Raw genomic sequence first — 24675 nt, 5'->3', positions numbered from 1 at the left:
GGACACGGAACGCGGCCTTGCTTGTTTTACCAGCCACCTGACCTTCATTTCCCAGCTTCCAGCATCAGGAGAAAACGTCCTCGTGTGTGAAGTCAAATGGCGTCACGTCTCATTGCGAGGAGATTTGCATTTGGAGATACAGTGTAAGGGGATTTGCATTTGGAGATATGGTGTAAGGAAATTCTCCCTAGTTTAATCTCAGCGACAGAATGACTCCCACCTCAGGGACTGAGCCGAGAGAAACAGCCCAGAATCACTGTCACATCTGGAAATATCTCCCTGTTCACAGATTCATTCACTGAACCCTCCATCAGAACGCCCGCCTCCCTTCATCCCGCACCCACACACCCCCTCCCCTCACTCCCCCACACACCCCCTCCCGTCTCCCTCACTTCCCCCACACACCCCCTCCCGCCTCCCTCACTCCCCCACACACCCCCTCCCTCACTCCCCCACACACCCCCTCCCGCCTCCCTCACTCCCCACACACCCCCTCCCCGCCTCCCTCACTCCCCCACACACCCCCTCCCGCCTCCCTCACTCCCCATCCCCTCCCCCATCCCCTCCCTCACTCCCCCATCCCCTCCCCCGATCCCCTCCCTCACTCTTCCATCCCCTCCACCACTCCCCCATCCCCTCCCCCCTCCCCCCCCTCCTCACTCCCCCATCCCCTCCCCGCCTCCCTCCCACTCCCCCATCCCCTCCCCGTCTCCCTCACTCCCCCATCCCCTCCCCGTCTCCCTCACTCCCCCATCCCCTCCCCGCCTCCCTAACTCAACCACACACCCCTCCCGCCTCCCTCACTCCCCACACACCCCCTCCCGCCTCCCTCACTCCCCATCCCCTCCCCCATCCCCTCCCTCACTCCCCCACACACCCCCTCCCGCCTCCCTCACTCCCCATCCCCTCCCCCATCCCCTCCCTCACTCCCCACACACCCCCTCCCTCACTCCCCCACACACCCCCTCCCGCCTCCCTCACTCCCCCATCCCCTCCCCATCCCCTCCCTCACTCCCCCATCCCCTCCCCTCCTCCCTCACTCCTCCATCCCCTCCCCGTCTCCCTCACTCCCCCATCCCCTCCCCGTCTCCCTCACTCCCCCATCCCCTCCCCGCCTCCCTCACTCCCCCACATACCCCCTCCCGCCTCCCTCACTCCCCCACACACCCCCTCCCGCCTCCCTCACTCCCCCATCCCCCATCCCCTCCCTCACTCCCCACACACCCCCTCCCGCCTCCCTCACTCCCCCACACACCCCCTCCCGCCTCCCTCACTCCCCCATCCCCTCCCCATCCCCTCCCCCATCCCCTCCCCTCCTCCCTCACTCCCCCATCCCCTCCCCGTCTCCCTCACTCCCCCAACCCCTCCCCATCCCCTCCCTCACTCCCCCATCCCCTCCCCGTCTCCCTCACTCCCCCAACCCCTCCCCATCCACTCCCTCACTCCCCATCCCCTCCCCTCCTCCCTCACTCCCCCATCCCCTCCCCGTCTCCCTCACTCCCCCAACCCCTCCCCATCCACTCCCTCACTCCCCCATCCCCTCCCCTCCTCCCTCACTCCCCCATCCCCTCCCCGTCTCCCTCACTCCCCCATCCACTCCCCATCCCTCCCACACTCCCCCATCCCCTCCCCATCCCCTCCCACACTCCCCATCCCCTCCCCATCCCCTCCCTCACTCCCCCATCCCCTCCCCTCCCCTCCTCCCTCACTCCTCCATCCCCTCCCCAACTCCCCCATCCCCTCCCTCACTCCCCCAACCCCTCCCCATCCCCTCCCTCACTCCCCCATCCCCTCCCCTCCTCCCTCACTCCCCCATCCCCTCCCCGTCTCCCTCACTCCCCCCATCCCCTCCCCGTCTCCCTCACTCCCCCAACCCCTCCCCATCCACTCCCTCACTCCCCCATCCCCTCCCCTCCTCCCTCACTCCTCCATCCCCTCCCCGCCTCCCTCACTCCCCATCCACTCCCCATCCCCTCCCACACTCCCCCATCCCCTCCCCATCCCCTCCCACACTCCCCCATCCCCTCCCTCACTCCCCCATCCCCTCCCCATCCCCTCCCTCACTCCCCCATCCCCTCCCCCGCCTCCCTCACTCCTCCATCCCCTCCCCGCCTCCCTCACTCCTCCATCCCCTCCCCGCCTCCCTCACTCCCCCATCCCCTCCCCGCCTCCCTCACTCCCCCATCCTCTCCCCTCCTCCCTCACTCCTCCATCCCTTCCTCCCTCACTCCCCCATCCCCTCCCCACTTCCCTCACTCCCCCATCCCCTCCCTCACTCCCCCATCGCCTCCCCCCCTCACTCCCCCATCCCCTCCCAGCCTCCCTCACTCCTCCATCCCCTCCCCGCCTCCCTCACTCCTCCATCCCCATCCCCTCCTACCTCACTCCCCCATCCCTTCCTCCCTCACTCCCCCATCCCCTCCCCTCCTCCCTCACTCCTCCATCCCTTCCTCCCTCACTCCCCCATCCCCTCCCCACTTCCCTCACTCCCCCATCGCCTCCCCCCCTCACTCCCCCATCCCCTCCCCCTCCTCCCTCCACTCCCCCATCCCCTCCTCCCTCACTCCTCCATCCCCTCCCCGCCTCCCTCACTCCCCCATCCCCTCCTCCCTCACTCCTCCATCCCCTCCCCTCCTCCCTCACTCCCCCATCCCCTCCTCCCTCACTCCTCCATCCCCGCCCCTCCTCCCTCACTCCCCCATCACCTCCTCCCTCACTCCCCCATCCCCTCCCCACCTCCCTCACTCCCCCATCCCCTCCTCCCTCGCTCCTCCATCCCCTCCCCGCCTCCCTCGCTCCTCCATCCCCTCCCCACCTCCCTCACTCCTCCATCCTCTCCCCTCCTCCCTCACTCCTCCATCCCCTCCTCCCTCACTCCCCCATCCCCTCCTCCCTCACTCCCCCATCCCCTCCTCCCTCACTCCTCCATCCCCTCCCCTCCTCCCTCACTCTCCCATCCCTCCCCTTCTCCCTCACTCCTCCATCCCCTCCCCTCCTCCCTCACTCCCCCATCCCCTCCCCTCCTCCCTCACTCCCCCATCCCCTCCCCTCCTCCCTCACTCCCCCATCCCCTCCCCGCCTCCCTCACTCCCCCATCCCCTCCTCCCTCACTCCTCCATCCCCTCCCCGCCTCCCTCACTCCCCCATCCCCTCCCCGCCTCCGTCACTCCCCCCCTCCCCCACCCTCTCCCCGGCTCCCTCAATCCCCCCCCCCTCAACCCCCTGTCCCCCACAACCGCCCCGCCCCCCCCGTCCCCCTCACCCCCCCGCCACCTCACCCCCCGCCGCCCCCCCGCCTCAAAAAGACAGGAGGGAGAGAGTGGGATGAACAGAGGGAGGGGGTGGGGATAGGGAGATATGTGCAGGTTTAGGGAGGGGATTCCAGAGTTTACTCCCATCCCCGTCCCCCAGGCAGCGTTGGACGCTAAAGGCGGAGCGATGGGAATCGGGGGGTGGGAAATGCTCGAGAGGCCGGAATTGTGGAATTTGGGGAATTGCCGAGATCTCGGATATTGAGAGTTGTTAGCTTTTATTAACAGGGGGTTGGAGTTTAAGAGCCGTGGGGTTATGCTGCAACTGTACAGGACCTTGGTGAGACCACATTTGGAATATTGTGTGCAGTTCTGGTCACCTCACTATAAGAAGGATGTGGAAGCGCTGGAAAGAGTGCAGAGGAGATTTACCAGGATGCTGCCTGGTTTGGAGGGTAGGTCATATGAGGAAAGGTTGAGGGAGCTAGGGCTGTTCGCTCTGGAGCGGAGGAGGCTGAGGGGAGACTTAATAGAGGTTTATAAAATGATGAAGGGGATAGATAGAGTGAACGTTCAAAGATTATTTCCTCGGGTGGATGGAGCTATTACAAGGGGGCATAACTATAGGGTTCGTGGTGGGAGAAACAGGAAGGATATCAGAGGTAGGTTCTTTACGCAGAGAGTGGTTGGGGTGTGGAATGGACTGCCTGCAGTGATAGTGGAGTCAGACACTTTAGGAACATTTAAGCGGTTATTGGATAGGCACATGGAGCACACCAGGATGATAGGGAGTGGGATAGCTTGATCTTGGTTTCAGATGAAGCTCGGCACAACATCGTGGGCCGAAGGGCCTGTTCTGTGCTGTACTGTTCTATGTTCTATGTAACCGGAGACCTCCCTGTCCTCAGACGCTCCTCGGTTGCTGTTGATCTCCGGTGAGGACAGAAGCTCGGACAGTGTGCGTGAGGGGAGTGGGGCAGCATTGCGGTGCTCTGTACGGAGCCTCCCAGCTTCGAACCTAACCTGGATCCGAAACGGAGCGATACTGAACAGTTCCAAACACTCGAATGAGCTGTGGCTGCTGCTTCCTGCTCTGACATACCAACACGCGGGAGAATATCGATGTAACGCGAGCAACAAACACGGGACAGCTACCACGACAACCAACATCACCTTAGAATGTGAGCAACTCGCAATTAGGAGCACTGTGCACAGTTCCAGTCTCAATATCCCTCAGTTAGACCCACACTCGGAGCACTGTGCACAGTTCCAGTCTCCATATCCCTCGGTTAGACCCACACTCGGAGCACTGTGCACAGTTCCAGTCTCCATATCCCTCGGTTAGACCCACACTCGGAGCACTGTGCACAGTTCCAGTCTCCATATCCCTCAGTTAGACCCACACTCGGAGCACTGTGCACAGTTCCAGTCTCCATATCCCTCAGTTAGACCCACACTCGGAGCACTGTGCACAGTTCCGGTGTCCATATCCCTCGGTTAGACCCACACTCGGAGCACTGTGCACAGTTCCAGTCTCCATATCCCTCGGTTAGACCCACACTCGGAACACTGTGCACAGTTCCGGTCTCCATATCCCTCGGTTAGACCCACACTCGGAGCACTGTGCACAGTTCCAGTCTCCATATCCCTCGGTTAGACCACACTTGGGGCACTGTGCACAGTTCCAGTCTCCATATCCCTCGGTTAGACCACACTTGGGGCACTGTGCACAGTTCCGGTCTCCATATCCTTCGGTTAGACCCACACTCAGAGCACTGTGCACAGTTCCAGTCTCCCTATCCCTCAGTTAGACCACACTGGGAGCACTGTGCACAGTTCCGGACTCCATATCCCTCGGTTCGACCCACACTGGGAGCACTGTGCACAGTTCCAGTCTTCATATCCCTCGGTTAGACCCACACTCGGAGCACTGTGCACAGTTCCAGTTTCCATATCCCTCGGTTAGACCCACACTCGGAGCACTGTGCACAGTTCCAGTCTCCATATCCCTCGGTTAGACCACACTTGGGGCACTGTGCACAGTTCCAGTCTCCATATTCCTCGGTTAGACCCACAGTCGGAGCACTGTGCACAGTTCCAGTCTCCATATTCCTCGGTTAGACCCACAGTCGGAGCACTGTGCACAGTTCCGGTCTCCATATCGCTCAGTTAGACCACACTCGGAGCACTCTGCACAGTCCTGGCCTGGGAGGGGAGGTGTCTAGGTGTGTAATACTGAGTGAACAATGTCTGTTCCTTGCAGATTCTCCCAAGGAGGTGGCAGTGAAGGTGAGTGGATGGCGACACGGGATCAGAGAGGGAGACAACATTACGCTGAGCTGTTTCTGTCGGAGTAACCCACCACCCACCAACTACAGCTGGTTCCGTGTCGGCGTGGACAATGGGACAGAGTTTGTGACGAGCAGCGTGTCTCTACCCCTGGGGACAGTCACACGGGGTCAGGATAACGTGGGTTATTACTGCAGAGCGGAGAATGCACTGGGTGCCAACCACTCTGCTCTCTGGCAGATCAACGTCGAGTGTAAGTGTCAGGGAGGTGGGATTCTCGCACATGGGCAAGGTGGAACAGAAACCCTCAAACCCATTTCCTCACCCCATTCAATACAGCGCATTGCCCAACTGCCCGCATCAAACCCACTGCCCAACTGCCCAAAACAAACCCACTGCCCAACTGCCCAAAACAAACCCACTGCCCAACTGCCCGCAACAAACCCACTGCCCAACTGCCCAAAACAAACCCACTGCCCAACTGCCCAAAACAAACCCACTGCCCAACTGCCCAAAACAAACCCACTGCCCAACTGCCCAAAACAAACCCACTGCCCAACTGCCCAAAACAAACCCACTGCCCAACTGCCCGCATCAAACCCACTGCCCAACTGCCCAAAACAAACCCACTGCCCAACTACCCGCATCAAACCCACTGCCCAACTGCCCGCATCAAACCCACTGCCCAACTGCCCGCAACAAACCCACTGCCCAACTGCCCAAAACAAACCCACTGCCCAACTGCTCGCAACAAACCCACTGCCCAACTGCCCGCATCAAACCCACTGCCCAACTGCCCAAAACAAACCCACTGCCCAACTGCCCGCAACAAACCCACTGCCCAACTGCCCGCAACAAACCCACTGCCCAACTGCCCAAAACAAACCCACTGCCCAACTGCCCAAAACAAACCCACTGCCCAACTGCCCAAAACAAACCCACTGCCCAACTGCCCGCAACAAACCCACTGCCCAACTGCCCGCATCAAACCCACTGCCCAACTGCCCAAAACAAACCCACTGCCCAACTGCCCAAAACAAACCCACTGCCCAACTGCCCAAAACAAACCCACTGCCCAACTGCCCGCATCAAACCCACTGCCCAACTGCCCAAAACAAACACACTGCCCAACTGCCCAAAACAAACCCACTGCCCAACTGCCCGCATCAAACCCACTGCCCAACTGCCCAAAACAAACACACTGCCCAACTGCCCAAAACAAACCCACTGCCCAACTGCCCAAAACAAACCCACTGTCCAACTGCCCGCATCAAACCCACTGCCCAACTGCCCAAAACAAACCCACTGCCCAACTGCCCGCATCAAACCCACTGCCCAACTGCCCAAAACAAACCCACTGCCCAACTGCCCAAAACAAACCCACTGCCCAACTGCCCGCAACAAACCCACTGCCCAACTGCCCGCAACAAACCCACTGCCCAACTGCCCAAAACAAACCCACTGCCCAACTGCCCGCAACAAACCCACTGCCCAACTGCCCAAAACAAACCCACTGCCCAACTGCCCGCATCAAACCCACTCCCCAACTGCCCAAAACAAACCCACTGCCCAACTGCCCGCATCAAACCCACTGCCCAACTGCCCAAAACAAACCCACTGCCCAACTGCCCAAAACAAACCCACTGCCCAACTGCCCGCATCAAACCCACTGCCCAACTGCCCGCATCAAACCCACTGCCCAACTGCCCAAAACAAACCCACTGCCCAACTGCCCGCATCAAACCCACTGCCCAACTGCCCAAAACAAACCCACTGCCCAACTGCCCGCAACAAACCCACTGCCCAACTGCCCGCAACAAAGCCACTGCCCAACTGCCCGCATCAAACCCACTGCCCAACTGCCCGCAACAAACCCACTGCCCAACTGCCCGCATCAAACCCACTGCCCAACTGCCCGCAACAAACCCACTGCCCAACTGCCCAAAACAAACCCACTGCCCAACTGCCCGCATCAAACCCACTGCCCAACTGCCCGCAACAAACCCACTGCCCAACTGCCCGCATCAAACCCACTGCCCAACTGCCCGCAACAAACCCACTGCCCAACTGCCCGCAACAAACCCACTGCCCAACTGCCCGCAACAAACCCACTGCCCAACTGCCCGCATCAAACCCACTGCCCAACTGCCCGCATCAAACCCACTGCCCAACTGCCCAAAACAAACCCACTGCCCAACTGCCCGCATCAAACCCACTGCCCAACTGCCCAAAACAAACCCACTGCCCAACTGCCCGCAACAAACCCACTGCCCAACTGCCCAAAACAAACCCACTGCCCAACTGCCCAAAACAAACCCACTGCCCAACTGCCCGCATCAAACCCACTGCCCGCAACAAACCCACTGCCCAACTGCCCAAAACAAACCCACTGCCCAACTGCCCGCAACAAACCCACTGCCCAACTGCCCAAAACAAACCCACTGCCCAACTGCCCGCAACAAACCCACTGCCCGCAACAAACCCACTGCCCAACTGCCCGCAACAAACCCACTGCCCGCAACAAACCCACTGCCCAACTGCCCGCATCAAACCCACTGCCCAACTGCCCGCATCAAACCCACTGCCCAACTGCCCAAAACAAACCCACTGCCCAACTGCCCGCAACAAACCCACTGCCCAACTGCCCGCATCAAACCCACTGCCCAACTGCCCGCAACAAACCCACTGCCCAACTGCCCGCATCAAACCCACTGCCCAACTGCCCAAAACAAACCCACTGCCCAACTGCCCGCATCAAACCCACTGCCCAACTGCCCGCATCAAACCCACTGCCCAACTGCCCAAAACAAACCCACTGCCCAACTGCCCAAAACAAACCCACTGCCCAACTGCCCAAAACAAACCCACTGCCCAACTGCCCAAAACAAACCCACTGCCCAACTGCCCAAAACAAACCCACTGCCCAACTGCCCGCAACAAACCCACTGCCCAACTGCCCGCATCAAACCCACTGCCCAACTGCCCAAAACAAACCCACTGCCCAACTGCCCGCATCAAACCCACTGCCCAACTGCCCGCATCAAACCCACTGCCCAACTGCCCAAAACAAACCCACTGCCCAACTGCCCGCATCAAACCCACTGCCCAACTGCACAAAACAAACCCACTGCCCAACTGCCCGCAACAAACCCACTGCCCAACTGCCCAAAACAAACCCACTGCCCAACTGCCCGCATCAAACCCACTGCCCAAAACAGACCCACTGCCCAACTGCCCAAAACAAACCCACTGCCCAACTGCCCGCATCAAACCCACTGCCCAACTGCCCAAAACAAACCCACTGCCCAACTGCCCGCAACAAACCCACTGCCCAACTGCCCGCAACAAACCCACTGCCCAACTGCCCGCATCAAACCCACTGCCCAACTGCCCAAAACAAACCCACTGCCCAACTGCCCAAAACAAACCCACTGCCCAACTGCCCGCATCAAACCCACTGCCCAACTGCCCAAAACAAACCCACTGCCCAACTGCCCGCAACAAACCCACTGCCCAACTGCCCAAAACAAACCCACTGCCCAACTGCCCAAAACAAACCCACTGCCCAACTGCCCGCATCAAACCCACTGCCCAACTGCCCAAAACAAACCCACTGCCCAACTGCCCGCAACAAACCCACTGCCCAACTGCCCAAAACAAACCCACTGCCCAACTGCCCAAAACAAACCCACTGCCCAACTGCCCGCATCAAACCCACTGCCCAACTGCCCAAAACAAACCCACTGCCCAACTGCCCGCAACAAACCCACTGCCCAACTGCCCGCATCAAACCCACTGCCCAACTGCCCAAAACAAACCCACTGCCCAACTGCCCGCAACAAACCCACTGCCCAACTGCCCGCAACAAACCCACTGCCCAACTGCCCGCATCAAACCCACTGCCCAACTGCCCAAAACAAACCCACTGCCCAACTGCCCAAAACAAACCCACTGCCCAACTGCCCGCATCAAACCCACTGCCCAACTGCCCGCATCAAACCCACTGCCCAACTGCCCGCGTCAAACCCACTGCCCAACTGCCCGCATCAAACCCACTGCCCAACTGCCCGCAACAAACCCACTCCCCAACTGCCCGCATCAAACCCACTGCCCAACTGCCCGCATCAAACCCACTGCCCAACTGCCCAAAACAAACCCACTGCCCAACTGCCCAAAACAAACCCACTGCCCAACTGCACAAAACAAACCCACTGCCCAACTGCCCAAAACAAACCCACTGCCCAACGGCCCGCATCAAACCCACTGCCCAACTGCCCGCATCAAACCCACTGCCCAACTGCCCAAAACAAACCCACTGCCCAACTGCCCGCATCAAACCCACTGCCCAACTGCCCGCATCAAACCCACTGCCCAACTGCCCGCAACAAACCCACTGCCCAACTGCCCAAAACAAACCCACTGCCCAACTGCCCGCATCAAACCCACTGCCCAACTGCCCGCATCAAACCCACTGCCCAACTGCCCAAAACAAACCCACTGCCCAACTGCCCAAAACAAACCCACTGCCCAACTGCCCGCAACAAACCCACTGCCCAACTGCCCGCATCAAACCCACTGCCCAACTGCCCAAAACAAACCCACTGCCCAACTGCCCAAAACAAACCCATTGCCCAACTGCCCAAAACAAACCCACTGCCCAACTGCCCAAAACAAACCCACTGCCCAACTGCCCGCAACAAACCCACTGCCCAACTGCCCGCATCAAACCCACTGCCCAACTGCCCAAAACAAACACACTGCCCAACTGCCCAAAACAAACCCACTGCCCAACTGCCCGCATCAAACCCACTGCCCAACTGCCCAAAACAAACACACTGCCCAACTGCCCAAAACAAACCCACTGCCCAACTGCCCAAAACAAACCCACTGCCCAACTGCCCGCATCAAACCCACTGCCCAACTGCCCAAAACAAACCCACTGCCCAACTGCCCGCATCAAACCCACTGCCCAACTGCCCAAAACAAACCCACTGCCCAACTGCCCAAAACAAACCCACTGCCCAACTGCCCGCATCAAACCCACTGCCCAACTGCCCAAAACAAACCCACTGCCCAACTGCCCAAAACAAACCCACTGCCCAACTGCCCGCATCAAACCCACTGCCCAACTGCCCGCATCAAACCCACTGCCCAACTGCCCAAAACAAACCCACTGCCCAACTGCCCGCATCAAACCCACTCCCCAACTGCCCAAAACAAACCCACTGCCCAACTGCCCGCATCAAACCCACTGCCCAACTGCCCGCAACAAACCCACTGCCCAACTGCCCGCATCAAACCCACTGCCCAACTGCCCAAAACAAACCCACTGCCCAACTGCCCGCAACAAACCCACTGCCCAACTGCCCGCATCAAACCCACTGCCCAACTGCCCAAAACAAACCCACTGCCCAACTGCCCAAAACAAACCCACTGCCCAACTGCCCGCAACAAACCCACTGCCCAACTGCCCGCAACAAAGCCACTGCCCAACTGCCCGCATCAAACCCACTGCCCAACTGCCCAAAACAAACCCACTGCCCAACTGCCCGCATCAAACCCACTGCCCAACTGCCCGCAACAAACCCACTGCCCAACTGCCCGCATCAAACCCACTGCCCAACTGCCCGCAACAAACCCACTGCCCAACTGCCCGCAACAAACCCACTGCCCAACTGCCCGCAACAAACCCACTGCCCAACTGCCCGCATCAAACCCACTCCCCAACTGCCCGCATCAAACCCACTGCCCAACTGCCCAAAACAAACCCACTGCCCAACTACCCGCAACAAACCCACTGCCCAACTGCCCGCATCAAACCCACTGCCCAACTGCCCAAAACAAACCCACTGCCCAACTGCCCGCAACAAACCCACTGCCCAACTGCCCGCATCAAACCCACTGCCCAACTGCCGGCAACAAACCCACTGCCCAACTGCCCGCATCAAACCCACTGCCCAAATGCCCAAAACAAACCCACTGCCCAACTGCCCGCATCAAACCCACTGCCCAACTGCCCAAAACAAACCCACTGCCCAACTGCCCAAAACAAACCCACTGCCCAACTGCCCAAAACAAACACACTGCCCAACTGCCCGCAACAAACCCACTGCCCAACTGCCCAAAACAAACCCACTGCCCAACTGCCCGCAACAAACCCACTGCCCGCAACAAACCCACTGCCCAACTGCCCGCAACAAACCCACTGCCCGCAACAAACCCACTGCCCAACTGCCCGCAACAAACCCACTGCCCAACTGCCCAAAACAAACCCACTGCCCAACTGCCCAAAACAAACCCACTGCCCAACTGCCCGCATCAAACCCACTGCCCAACTGCCCAAAACAAACCCACTGCCCAACTGCCCGCAACAAACCCACTGCCCAACTGCCCAAAACAAACCCACTGCCCAACTGCCCGCAACAAACCCACTGCCCAACTGCCCGCATCAAACCCACTGCCCAACTGCCCAAAACAAACCCACTGCCCAACTGCCCAAAACAAACCCACTGCCCAACTGCCCGCATCAAACCCACTGCCCAACTGCCCGCATCAAACCCACTGCCCAACTGCCCGCATCAAACCCACTGCCCAACTGCCCGCATCAAACCCACTGCCCAACTGCCCAAAACAAACCCACTGCCCAACTGCCCGCATCAAACCCACTGCCCAACTGCCCGCATCAAACCCACTGCCCAACTGCCCGCATCAAACCCACTGCCCAACTGCCCAAAACAAACCCACTGCCCAACGGCCCGCATCAAACCCACTGCCCAACTGCCCGCATCAAACCCACTGCCCAACTGCCCGCATCAAACCCACTGCCCAACTGCCCGCATCAAACCCACTGCCCAACTGCCCAAAACAAACCCACTGCCCAACTGCCCGCATCAAACCCACTGCCCAACTGCCCAAAACAAACCCACTGCCCAACTGCCCGCAACAAACCCACTGCCCAACTGCCCGCAACAAACCCACTGCCCAACTGCCCGCAACAAACCCATCGAAACCACTGCGACCTCCCTCACAATTCACACAGACCCCACTCACCGTCCCCATCTCTGTAACTTCCTCCAGCACCAACACCCCTCCCTATCTCTAACCTCCTCCAGCCCCTGCACCCCTCCCTATCTCTGTAACGTCCTCCAGCCCCTACACCCCTCCCTATCTCTGTAACCTCCTCCAGCTCCTACACCCCCTCCCTATCTCTGTAACCTCCTCCAGCCCCCTACACCCCTCCCTATCTCTGTAACCTCCTCCAGCTCCTACACCCCCTCCCTATCTCTGTAACTTCCTCCAGCCCCTAAACCCCTCCCTATCTCTGTAACTTCCTCCAGCCCCTACACCCCTCCCTATCTCTGTAACCTCCACCAGCCCCTACACCCCTCCCTATCTCTGTAACCTCCTCCAGCCCCTACACCCCCTCCCTATCTCTGTAACCTCCTCCAGCCCCTACACTCCTCCCTATCTCTGTAACCCCCTCCAGCCCCTACACCCACTCCCTATCTCTGTAACCTCCTCCAGCCCCTAAACCCCTCCCTATCTCTGTAACCTCCTCCAGCCCCTAAACCCCTGAGCTCTCTGCGTTCCTCCAATTCCGGCCTCTTGAGCATCCCCCGATTCCCATCGGTCCACCATTGGCGGCCGTGCCTTCAGCTGCCTGGGGGGCCCTGAACTCTGGAATTCCTTCCCTGACCTCTTGACCTCTCTCACTCCGTCTATCTCTCTCCTCCTTTAAGAACTGATTATGACCAGATCTCAGAGAGTTTGGGATCGCCTCTCCCTGGTATCTCTTCATGTGACTGGGGGTCTTTTTTTTTTGCCTGATTTACGCTCCAGTGAAGCATCAGGAATTCCCTTCCCTGAACCTCTGTCACCTTCTGGATCCGGTGTCGATCGAGCGGGGCTGCTTTGTCCTGGATGGTGTTGAGCTTCTCGAGTGTTGTTGGAGCCGCACCCATCCAGGCGAGTGGGGAGTATTCCATCACACTCCTGACTTGTGCCTTGTAGATGGTGGACAGGCTTTGGGGAGTCAGGAGGTGAGTTACTCTCCGCAGGATTCCCAGCCTCTGACCTGCTCTGGGAGCCACAGTATTTATACGGCTGGGTCCAGCTCAGTTTCTGGTCAATGGTGACCCCCAGGATGTTGATAGTGGGGGGATTCAGTGATGGGGACCCCCAGGATGCTGATAGTGGGGGGATTCAGTGATGGTAACCCCCAGGATGTTGATAGTGGGGGGATTCAGTGATGGTAACCCCCAGGATGTTGATAGTGGGGGATTCAGTGATGGTAACCCCCAGGATGTTGATAGTGGGGGATTCAGTGACGGTGACCCCCAGGATGTTGATAGTGGGGGGATTCAGTGATGGTAACCCCCAGGATGTTGATAGTGGGGGATTCAGTGATGGTAACCCCCAGGATGTTGATAGTGGGGGATTCAGTGATGGTAACCCCCAGGATGTTGATAGTGGGGGATTCAGTGATGGGAACCCCCAGGATGTTGATAGTGGGGGGATTCAGTGATGGTAACCCCCAGGATGTTGATAGTGGGGGGATTCAGTGATGGTAACCCCCAGGATGTTGATAGTGGGGGATTCAGTGATGGTAACCCCCAGGATGTTGATAGTGGGGGATTCAGTGATGGTAACCCCCAGGATGTTGATAGTGGGGGATTCAGTGACGGTGACCCCCAGGATGTTGATAGTGGGGGATTCAGTGATGGTGACCCCCAGGATGTTAATGCGAATGATCTCATGGCAGATGGAGCAGAGGTCATGGCCCAGTCAAAGTGCACGGGAACAGCGGAGGTCGAGTGCGTCTGCGTCGTCACGGGTAACCCGGCGGCCAAGATCTCCTGGGTCCTCGAAGACAGAGTCATTGGAGAAGACCATGCGGGGTCAGGGGTCAAAGTGGCAACAGAGGTCAGGGGTCATGAAGCCAGGAGCATCCTGACCGTCAAAAGGAGTCACGAAGAGTTCAAAGCTGCGTGTGTCGGGAGCAATCGCCACGGCGACACACGCTTAAACTTCCGCCTGTATGACAAAGGTAAGAGAACGTGCAAACCCCCCTTCCCCATCAAACACTCCCAGGACAGGTACAGCACGGGGTTAGATACAGAGTAAACCTCCCTCTACACTGTCCCCATCAAACACTCCCAGGACAGGTACAGCACGGGGTTAGATACAGAGTAAACCTCCCTCTACACTGCCCCCATCAAACACTCCCAGGACAGGTACAGCAAGGGGTTAGATACAGAGTAAAGCTCCCTCTACACTGTCCCCATCAAACACTCCCAGGACAGGTACAGCACGGGGTTAGATACAGAGTAAAGCTCCCTCTACACTGTCCCCATCAAACACTCCCAGGACAGGTACAGCACAGGGTTAGATACAGAGTAAAGCTCCCTCTACACTGTCCCCATCAAACACTCCCAGGACAGGTACAGCACGGGGTTAGATACAGAGTAAAGCTCCCTCTACACTGTCCCCCATCAAACACTCCCAGGACAGGTACAGCAAGGGGTTAGATACAGAGTAAAGCTCCCTCTACACTGTCCCCGTCAAACACTCCCAGGACAGGTACAGCAAGGGGTTAGATACAGAGTAAACCTCCCTCTACACTGTCCCCATCAAACACTCCCAGGACAGGTACAGCACGGAGTTAGATACAGAGTAAAGCTCCCTCTACACTGTCCCCCATCAAACACTCCCAGGACAGGTACAGCACGGGGTTAGATACAGAGTAAAGCTCCCTCTACACTGACCCCATCAAACACTCCCAGGACAGGTACAGCACGGGGTTAGATACAGAGTAAAGCTCCCTCTACACTGTCCCCCATCAAACACTCCCAGGACAGGTACAGCACGGGGTTAGATACAGAGTAAAGCTCCCTCTACACTGTCCCCATCAAACACTCCCAGGACAGGTACAGCACGGGGTTAGATACAGAGTAAAGCTCCCTCTACACTGACCCCATCAAACACTCCCAGGACAGGTACAGCACGGGGTAAGATACAGAGTAAACCTCCCTCTACACTGTCCCCATCAAACACTCCCAGGACAGGTACAGCACGGGGTTAGATACAGAGTAAAGCTCCCTCTACACTGTCCCCATCAAACACTCCCAGGACAGGTACAGCACGGGGTTAGATACAGAGTAAAGCTCCCTCTACACTGTCCCCATCAAACACTCCCAGGACAGGTACAGCACGGGGTTAGATACAGAGTAAAGCTCCCTCTACACTGTCCCCATCAAACACTCCCAGGACAGGTACAGCACAGGGTTAGATACAGAGTAAAGCTCCCTCTACACTGTCCCCATCAAACACTCCCAGGACAGGTACAGCACGGGGTTAGATACAGAGTAAAACTCCCTCTACACTGTCCCCCATCAAACACTCCCAGGACAGGTACAGCACAGGGTGATGCTGATTGGATTCTTGCTGGTGTTCAGTGATCCAGTGAATGGGACAGATTCTAATGCAATGCTGGCTGTGAAGAATGCATTTTTACAGAGCCTCAGTGAGGCCACACCTGGAGTATTGTGTGCAGTTTTGGTCTCCTTATCTGAGGAAGGATGTCCTTGCTATGGAGGGAGCGCAGCGAAGGTTTACCAGGCTGATTCCTGGGATGGCAGCTCTGTCATACGAGGAGAGACTTTATCGGTTAGGATTATATTAGGACTGATTAGGGACAGTTGAGTGGAAAATCATGTCTCACAAATTAATTGAGTTTTTTGAAGGGGTAACCAAGAAGGTAGATGAGGGCAGTGCAGTCGATGTTGTCTACATGGACTTTAGCAAGGCCTTTGACAAGGTACCGCATGGTAGGTTGTTACAAAAGGTTAAATCTCACGGGATCCAGGGTGAGGTATCTAAATGGATACAAAATTGGCTTCTTGACAGAAGCCAGAGGGTGGTTGTAGAGGGTTGTTTTTCAAACTGGAGGCCTGTGACCAGCGGTGTGCCTCAAGGATCAGTGCTGGGCCCACTGTTATTTGTCATTTATATTAATGATTTGGATGAGAATATAGGAGGCATGGTTAGTAAGTTTGCAAATAACACAAAGATTGGTGGCATAGTGGACAGTGAAGGCGATCTCGGATTGCAGCGGGATCTTGATCAATTGGGCCAGTGGGCTGACGAATGGCAGATGGAGTTTAATTTAGACAAATGCGAGGTGATGCATTTTGGTAGATTGAACCAGGGCAGGACTTACTCAGTTAATGGTAGGGCGTTGGGGAGAGTTACAGAACAAAGAGATCTAGGGGTACATGTTCATAGCTCCTTGAAAGTGGAGTCACAGGTGGGCAGAGTGGTGAAGAAGGCATTCGGCATGCTTGGTTTCATCGGTCAGAACATTGAATACAGGAGTTGGGACGTCTTGTTGAAGTTGTACAAGACATTGGTACGGCCACACTTGGAATACTGTGTGCAGATCTGGTCACCCTATTATAGAAAGGATATTATTAAACTAGAAAGAGTGCAGAAGAGATTTACTAGGATGCTACCGGGACTTGATGGTTTGAGTTATACGGAGAGGCTGGGTAGAATGGGACTTTTTTCCCTGGAGCATAGGAGGCTGAGGGGTGACCTTATAGAGGTCTATAAAATAATGAGGGGCACAGATCAGCTAGATAGTCAATATCTTTTCCCAAAGGTAGGGGAGTCTAAAACTAGAGGACATAGGTTTAAGGTGAGAGGGGAGAGATACAAAAGTGTCCAGAGGGGCAGTTTTTTCACACAGAGGGTGGTGAGTGTCTGGAACGAGCTGCCAGAGGTAGTAGTAGAGGCGGGTACAATTTTGTCTTTTAAAAAGCGTCGAGACAGTTACATGGGTACAATGGGTATAGAGGGATATGGGCCACATGTGGGCAATTGGGATTAGCTTAGGGGTTTAAAAAAAAGGACGGCATGGACAAGTTGGGCCGAAGGGCCTGTTTCCATGCTGTAAACCTTTCCGACTCTATATTCACTGGAGAGTGAGAGGGGATCTCATAGAAACTTATAAAATTCACACAGGGTGAGACAGGGTAGATTCAGAAAGAATGTTCCCAATGGTGGGGGGAGTCCAGAACTAGGGGTCAGAGTTTGAGGATAAGGGGCAAACCTTTTAGAACTGAGGTGAGGAGAAATTTCTTCACCCAGAGGGTGGTGAATGTGTGGAATTCACTCCCACAGAAAGTAGCTGAGGACAAAATGTTGAATGTTTTCAAGAAGAAATTAGATATCGCTCGAGGTGAAGGGGATCAAAGGATATGGGGGGGGGGGGGAGACGGGGAGGGAGGGGAGACGGGGGGGGGAGAGACGGGGGGGGGAGAGAAGGGGGGGGAGAGAAGGGGGGGGGGGAGAGAAGGGGGGGGGAGAGAAGGGGGGGGAGAGAAGGGGGGGGAGAGAAGGGGGGGGGAGAGAAGGGGGGGGAGAGAAGGGGGGGGAGAGAAGGGGGGGGGAGAGAAGGGGGGGGAGAGAAGGGGGGGGGAGAGAAGGGGGGGGAGAGAAGGGGGGGGGGAGAGAAGGGGGGGAGAGAAGGGGGGGGAGAGAAGGGGGGGGGGAGAGAAGGGGGGGGGGAGAGAAGGGGGGGGGGAGAGAAGGGGGGGAGAGAAGGGGGGGGGAGAGAAGGGGGGGGAGAGAAGGGGGGGGAGAGAAGGGGGGGGAGAGAAGGGGGGGGAGAGAAGGGGGGGGAGAGAAGGGGGGGGAGAGAAGGGGGGGGAGAGAAGGGGGGGGAGAGAAGGGGGGGGGAGAGAAGGGGGGGGAGAGAAGGGGGGGGAGAGAAGGGGGGGGGAGAGAAGGGGGGGGGAGAGAAGGGGGGGGAGAGAAGGGGGGGGAGAGAAGGGGGGGGAGAGAAGGGGGGGGAGAGAAGGGGGGGGAGAGAAGGGGGGGGAGAAGGGGGGGGGGAGAAGGGGGGGGGGAGAAGGGGGGGGGAGAAGGGGGGGGGAGAAGGGGGGGGGAGAAGGGGGGGGGAGAAGGGGGGGGGAGAAGGGGGGGGGGAGAAGGGGGGGGGGAGAAGGGGGGGGGGAGAAGGGGGGGGGGAGAAGGGGGGGGGGGAGAAGGGGAGGGGGGAGAAGGGGAGGGGGGAGAAGGGGGGGGGGAGAAGGGGAGGGGGGAGAAGGGGAGGGGGGAGAAGGGGAGGGGGGAGAAGGGGGGGGGGAGAAGGGGGGGGCCGCTTGGTGACACAGTGGTTAGCACTGCTGCCTCACTGCGCCAGGGACCCGGATTCGATTCCCGGCCTCGGGTCACTGTCTGTGTGGAGTCTGCACATTCTCCCCGTGTCTGCGTGGGTTTCCTCCCACAGTCTGAAAGACGTGCTGGTGAGGGTGCATTGGCCGTGCTAAATTGCCCTCGTGTATCCGAACCCGCGCCAGTGTGGGGCAACTGGGGGATTTTCACAGTAACTTCATTGCAGTGTTAATGTAAGGCTACTTGTGACACTAATAAATAAACTTACTCAGCAGGAGATTGAATTTGATGAACAGCCATGAACACTGAATGGCAGAGCAGGACTCGAAGGCCGAATGGCCTCCTCCTCGATTCTATACCCGCTAACGTGTCAGTGGCTGTCCCTGCCACTTCTTTCTTGTAGGTTGGATGGAGTTGCTGTGGATTGGATTAATCGGGGGGCTTTGTGGAGCTTTTGTCGCAGCGGCCATTACCGGGACAACGTGTTGGCTGGTTGGTGCCAGGTAAAGACCTTTGACCAGGTCACCACTGGGGTCAAAGGCCGGGCCCATGATGGGGATGGGGGAGCAGGAGCAGAGAGCGGGAGCCAATCCTCAGGGTTTTCCACACTGGAGTCAGTAACACCGGGAATGTCGCTGCGTGTGTATCCGGAATGGGGAGAAATAACATGGAGGGAGCAACTCCCAACGAGGGGGGAGCAGGAGCAGAGGGGGCCTGGTGTACCTGTCCATCCACCATTGGGCACGAGGGGGAGCGGGCACGTGGAGGTGTGGGAGGGGGGGGGGAAGAGTGTGTATATGGGGATGTGGGAGGGGGAGAGGGTATGGGGGGGAGGGGGAGAGGGTGCATGGGGGTGTGGGAGGGGGAGACAGTGATGAGGGAGGGGATTAAATGTGTGGGGGGGGTCAGTGATGGAGGAGGGGGTACGTGGGGGTGTGGGAGGGGGAGGGGGTTAAATGTGTGGGGGGGGGGAAGTTCGTGATGGGGGAGGGGGTTCATAGGAGTGTGGGAGGGGGAATGGGTGGGGGGAGTCAGTGATGGGGAGGGGGTTAAATGGGGGGAGTCAGTGATGGGGAGGGGGTTAAATGGGGGGAGTCAGTGATAGGGTGCGTGGGGGTGCGGGGGTTTTTTTGCGCACAGTGGCCATTTCTCAGTCTGCACATGTTCCGGATTTTTCCAGGAGGAAGGTGACGACGCAGGTGACGCTATCGCCCCAGGAGCGGCCGCCCTCGGATAGAGATTCCTCTCAGACACAGGTAGGGAATAGAAACATCGAAAACTACAGCACAAAACAGGCCCTTCGGCCCCACAAGCTGTGCCGAACATATCCCTACCTTCTAGACCTACCTATAACCCTCCATCCTATTAAGCTCCATGTACACATCCAGGAGTCTCTTAAAAGACCCCATTGAGTTTGCCTCCACCACCACTGACGGCAGCCGATTCCACTCACCCACCACCCTCTGTGTGAAAAACTTCCCCCTAACATTTCCCCTGTACCTACCCCCCAGCACCTTTAACCTGTGTCCTCTCGTAGCAGACATTTCCACCCTGGGAAAAAGCCTCTGAGAGTCCACCCGATCTATGCCTCTCAACATCTTATACACCTCTATTAGGTCTCCTCTCATCCTACGTCTCTCCAAGGAGAAAAGACCGAGCTCCCTCAGCCTATCCTCATAAGGCATGCCACTCAATCCAGGCAACATCCTTGTAAATCTTCTCTGCACCCTTTCAATCTTTTCCTCATCCTTCCTGTAATGAGGCGACCAGAACTGAGCACAGTACTCCAAGTGGGGTCTGACGAGGGTCTTATATAGCTGCATCATTATCCCCGGACTCCTAAACTCAATCCCCCGATTGATAAAGGCCAGCACACCATACGCCTTCTTAACCACCTCCTCCACCTGCGGGGCCGATTTTAGAGTCCTATGGACCCGGACTCCAAGGTCCTTCTGATCCTCTACAGTACTAAGAGTCTTTCCCTTTATATTGCACTCCTTCATTCCATTCGACCTGCCAAAATGGACCACTACGCATTTATCTGGGTTGAAGTCCCCTCCGCCCAGTCTTGCATCCTATCTATGTCCCTCTGTAACTTCTGACATCCCTCCAGACTATCCACAACCCCACCAACCTTCGTGTCATCGGCAAACTTACCAACCCATCCCTCCACTTCCTCATCCAGGTCATTTATGAAAATGACAAACAGCAAGGGTCCCAGAACAGATCCCTGGGGCACACCACTGGTGACCGACCTCCATTTAGAAAAAGACCCATCTATGCCCACTCTCTGCCTCCTTTGGGCAAGCCAGTTCTGGATCCACCGGGCAGCAGCCCCTTAGATCCCATGCCCTCTCACTTTTTCTCAAAGCCTTGCATGGGGAACCTTATCGAACGCCTTGCTAAAATCCATATAAACCACATCTACCACCTTCCCTTCATCAATGTGTTTCGTCACATTTTCGAAGAACTCCACCAGGCTCGTAAGGCACGATCTGCCCTTGACAAAGCCATGCTGAGTATTCTTGAGCATACTAAACCTCTCTAAATGCTCATATATCCTGTCCCTCAGGATCTTCTCCATCAGCTGGAGTGGACAGGGGATCAGTGCCAAACGCCCTCTGACCCCTCAGGCGCACTCTGACACGCATGGAGTCCAGGATCAAACAGGAGGTCAACCAATCAGCTTGCTTCTCCAGGAGAGAGGGGGCAATTAGCCCAATGGAATCTGGGAGGTGGGGGGTGGGGGAGTGGGGGGGGGGGTGCTGTATTCGGATGTTCTTCCCGGGTAAGGGGTGGGTGATATTCAGACCCCCCTCCTCCCCTGCCAGGGCTTCAGATACTGAAGCAGTCCATGTTCAAACGCAGCAAGATAAACGCAGCAAGATCTGGACAATATCCAGGCTCGGGCTGACAAGTGGCAAATAACATTCATGCCACACACATGCCAGGCAATGACCATCACCAATAAGAGACACTCTAACCACCGCCCCTTAACATTCAGTGGTGTAACCATCACTGAATCCCCCACTGTCAACATCCTGGGGTTACCATCACTGAATCCCCCCACTATCAACATCCTGGGGGTCACCATCACTGAATCCCCCACTATCAACATCCTGGGGGTCACCATCACTGAAACCCACACTCTCAACATCCTGGGGGTTACCATCACTGAATCCCCCACTATCAACATCCTGGGGGTTACCATCACTGAATCCCCCACTATCAACATCCTGGGGGTTCCCATCACTGAATCCCCCACTATCAACATCCTGGGGGTCACCATCACTGAATCCCCCACTATCAACATCCTGGGGGTCACCATCACTGAAACCCCCACTATCAACATCCTGGGGGTTACCATCACTGAAACCCCCACTATCAACATCCTGGGGGTCACCATCACTGAATCCCCCCACTATCAACATCCTGGGGGTCACCATCACTGAAACCCCCACTATCAACATCCTGGGGGTTACCATCACTGAATCCCCCACTATCAACATCCTGGGGGTCACCATCACTGAATCCCCCCACTATCAACATCCTGGGGGTTCCCATCACTGAATCCCCCACTATCAACATCCTGGGGGTTCCCATCACTGAAACCCCCACTATCAACATCCTGGGGGTTACCATCACTGAATCCCCCACTATCAACATCCTGGGGGTTACCATCACTGAATCCCCCACTATCAACATCCTGGGGGTTCCCATCACTGAATCCCCCACTATCAACATCCTGGGGGTTCCCATCACTGAATCCCCCACTATCAACATCCTGGGGGTTACCATCACTGAAACCCCCACTATCAACATCCTGGGGGTTACCATCACTGAAACCCCCACTATCAACATCCTGGGGGTTACCATCACTGAATCCCCCACTATCAACATCCTGGGGGTTCCCATCACTGAATCCCCCACTATCAACATCCTGGGGGTTCCCATTGACCAGAAACTGAGCTGGACCCAGCCGTATAAATACTGTGGCTCCCAGAGCAGGTCAGAGGCTGGGAATCCTGCGGAGAGTAACTCACCTCCTGACTCCCCAAAGCCTGTCCACCATCTACACGGCACAAGTCAGGAGTGTGATGGAATACTCCCCACTCGCCTGGATGGGTGCGGCTCCAACAACACTCGAGAAGCTCAACACCATCCAGGACAAAGCAGCCCCGCTCGATCGACACGCTAACCACAAACACTCACTCCCTCCACCCCCGACGCACAGTGACAGCCGTGTGTACCGTCTACAAGATGCACCGCAGCAACTCACCAAGGCTCCTTAGGCAGCAATAGTGATGTGAATGTCTGTCGCTTCGTGGACTCCCAGTTCGCACCCGTCTCCCACTGGGATTCTGGGAAGTGCGATTGTCCCTCAGTGCGAGTCTCGGTATTTGATGTGAACTCACCCACCCCAGCGAGCTTTACAATGGAACAATTTCCCCCTCCTTCCAGGTTATTCAGGACACCGTGTCGGAGTCTCACACTTACCAGCACCTTCCGGCAACTTCCAGAAACACGGAACAAGTGCCGTCCGAGAACATCCTCTACTGCAACATCAATTATTCCAAGTTGCCCGTGAGTGACGGGACCGTGTGGAGTTCTGAAACTACGGACTACGCCATCATCCAGCTATCTCCGCACCAGCCACCGGCGTGAGGGGATATTCCGGTATGGATCCCGAGGGGAAATGGCGCGCCCCTCCCATCAGCGCAACATTCCTCCATCAACCAAAACCGCCAGCCCCCCCTCGCTCCTCAAAGACATTACCTTCCACCCTATGCCTCGCTGTCCAACTCCTGCTCAGCTGTGCCAACATCCCCTGCAGAGCCACGGTCAAAAATGTGCAGCACGCTGGGGAAACATTTTCCCTCCCGTCTGGGGGCTACACAAATGCAGTTTTTGTTGCTTGCTTGCTAGTTAATCTTTGCCAAGAGAAGATTCGCGACATGGATTCCAAGTTACAGTGCTTGGCGAACAGCGGCCGGAGGGGAGGGCAGTTTAATCATTTGCACTTGTCCTGATCAAGCTCCTACTTGAGAGTACACACAGTTCTGTCAAATGTCAATAAACATCTGTTAACGTGTCACTGGCCTGTTAAATATGAGGGCCACCAAACCAACTGAAATATAGAAGAAGGTTCGGGGGCTGAATGGCCTCCTAGTATCATTTTGCAAAATGCACGAGGTGGAATGTTGTGTACAGTTCTGGTCGCCACACTACCAGAAGGCTGTGGAGGCTTTGGAGAGGGTACAGAAAAGATTTACCAGGATGTTGCCTGGTATGGAGGGCATTAGCTATGAGGAGAGGTTGGAGAAACTCGGTTTGTTCTCACTGGAGCGACGGAGGTTGAGGGGAGACCTGATAGAAGTCTACAAGATTATGAGAGGCATGGACAGAGTGGAGAGTCAGATGTTCTTTCCTAGGGTGGAAGAGTCAAGTACTCGGGGGCACGGGTTTAAGGTGCGAGGGGGAAAGTTTAGAGGAGATGTGCGAGGTAAGTTTTTTTACACAGAGGGGGGTGAGTGTCTGGGACGCGCTGCCCGGGGAGGGGGTGGGAGCAGGTTCGATAGCGGCATTTAAGGGGGAACTAGACGAATACATGAATAGGATGGGAATGGAAGGATCCGGACTCCGTAAGTGCAGACGGTTTTAGTTCAGTCGGGCATCATGGTCAGCGCAGGCTTGGAGGGCCAAAGGGCCCGTTCCTGTGCTGTACTGTTCTTTGATACAGGAACCAAGGTCGGGTAGAGCTCTGATCTACCTCTCAATTGCAGTTGGTTCAAACACCAAGGTAGTCAAGAAGGCATACGGCATGCTTGCCTTCATCGGCCGGGGCATGGAGTTTAAAAATTGGCAAGTCATGTTGCAGCTTTATAGAACCTTAGTTAGGCCGCACTTGGAATATAGTGTTCAATTCTGGTCGCCACACTACCAGAAGGATGTGGAGGCT

The 24675-nt window shown here is 57.1% G+C and overlaps 1 protein-coding gene across 1 annotated transcript; it reads left to right on the top strand.

The window, feature by feature from the left end:
• Positions 1–4: 4 nt before the first annotated feature.
• On the top strand, positions 5–23809 carry LOC144490043 (myelin-associated glycoprotein-like; the record flags this gene model as incomplete). The annotated part of the gene is made up of 7 exons (XM_078207859.1): positions 5–143; positions 4160–4432; positions 5515–5793; positions 14302–14586; positions 19120–19219; positions 19897–19972; positions 23178–23809. Coding segments are annotated over 7 exons (1356 nt in total), but the record flags the coding sequence as incomplete, so codon positions are not given.
• Between the last annotated feature and the right edge of the window lie 866 nt (positions 23810–24675).

The sequence above is a fragment of the Mustelus asterias genome, unplaced genomic scaffold, assembly GCF_964213995.1.
Source record: "Mustelus asterias unplaced genomic scaffold, sMusAst1.hap1.1 HAP1_SCAFFOLD_2806, whole genome shotgun sequence".
Lineage (NCBI taxonomy): Eukaryota > Metazoa > Chordata > Chondrichthyes > Carcharhiniformes > Triakidae > Mustelus > Mustelus asterias.
This window is presented reverse-complemented; position numbering and strand designations above follow the sequence as displayed.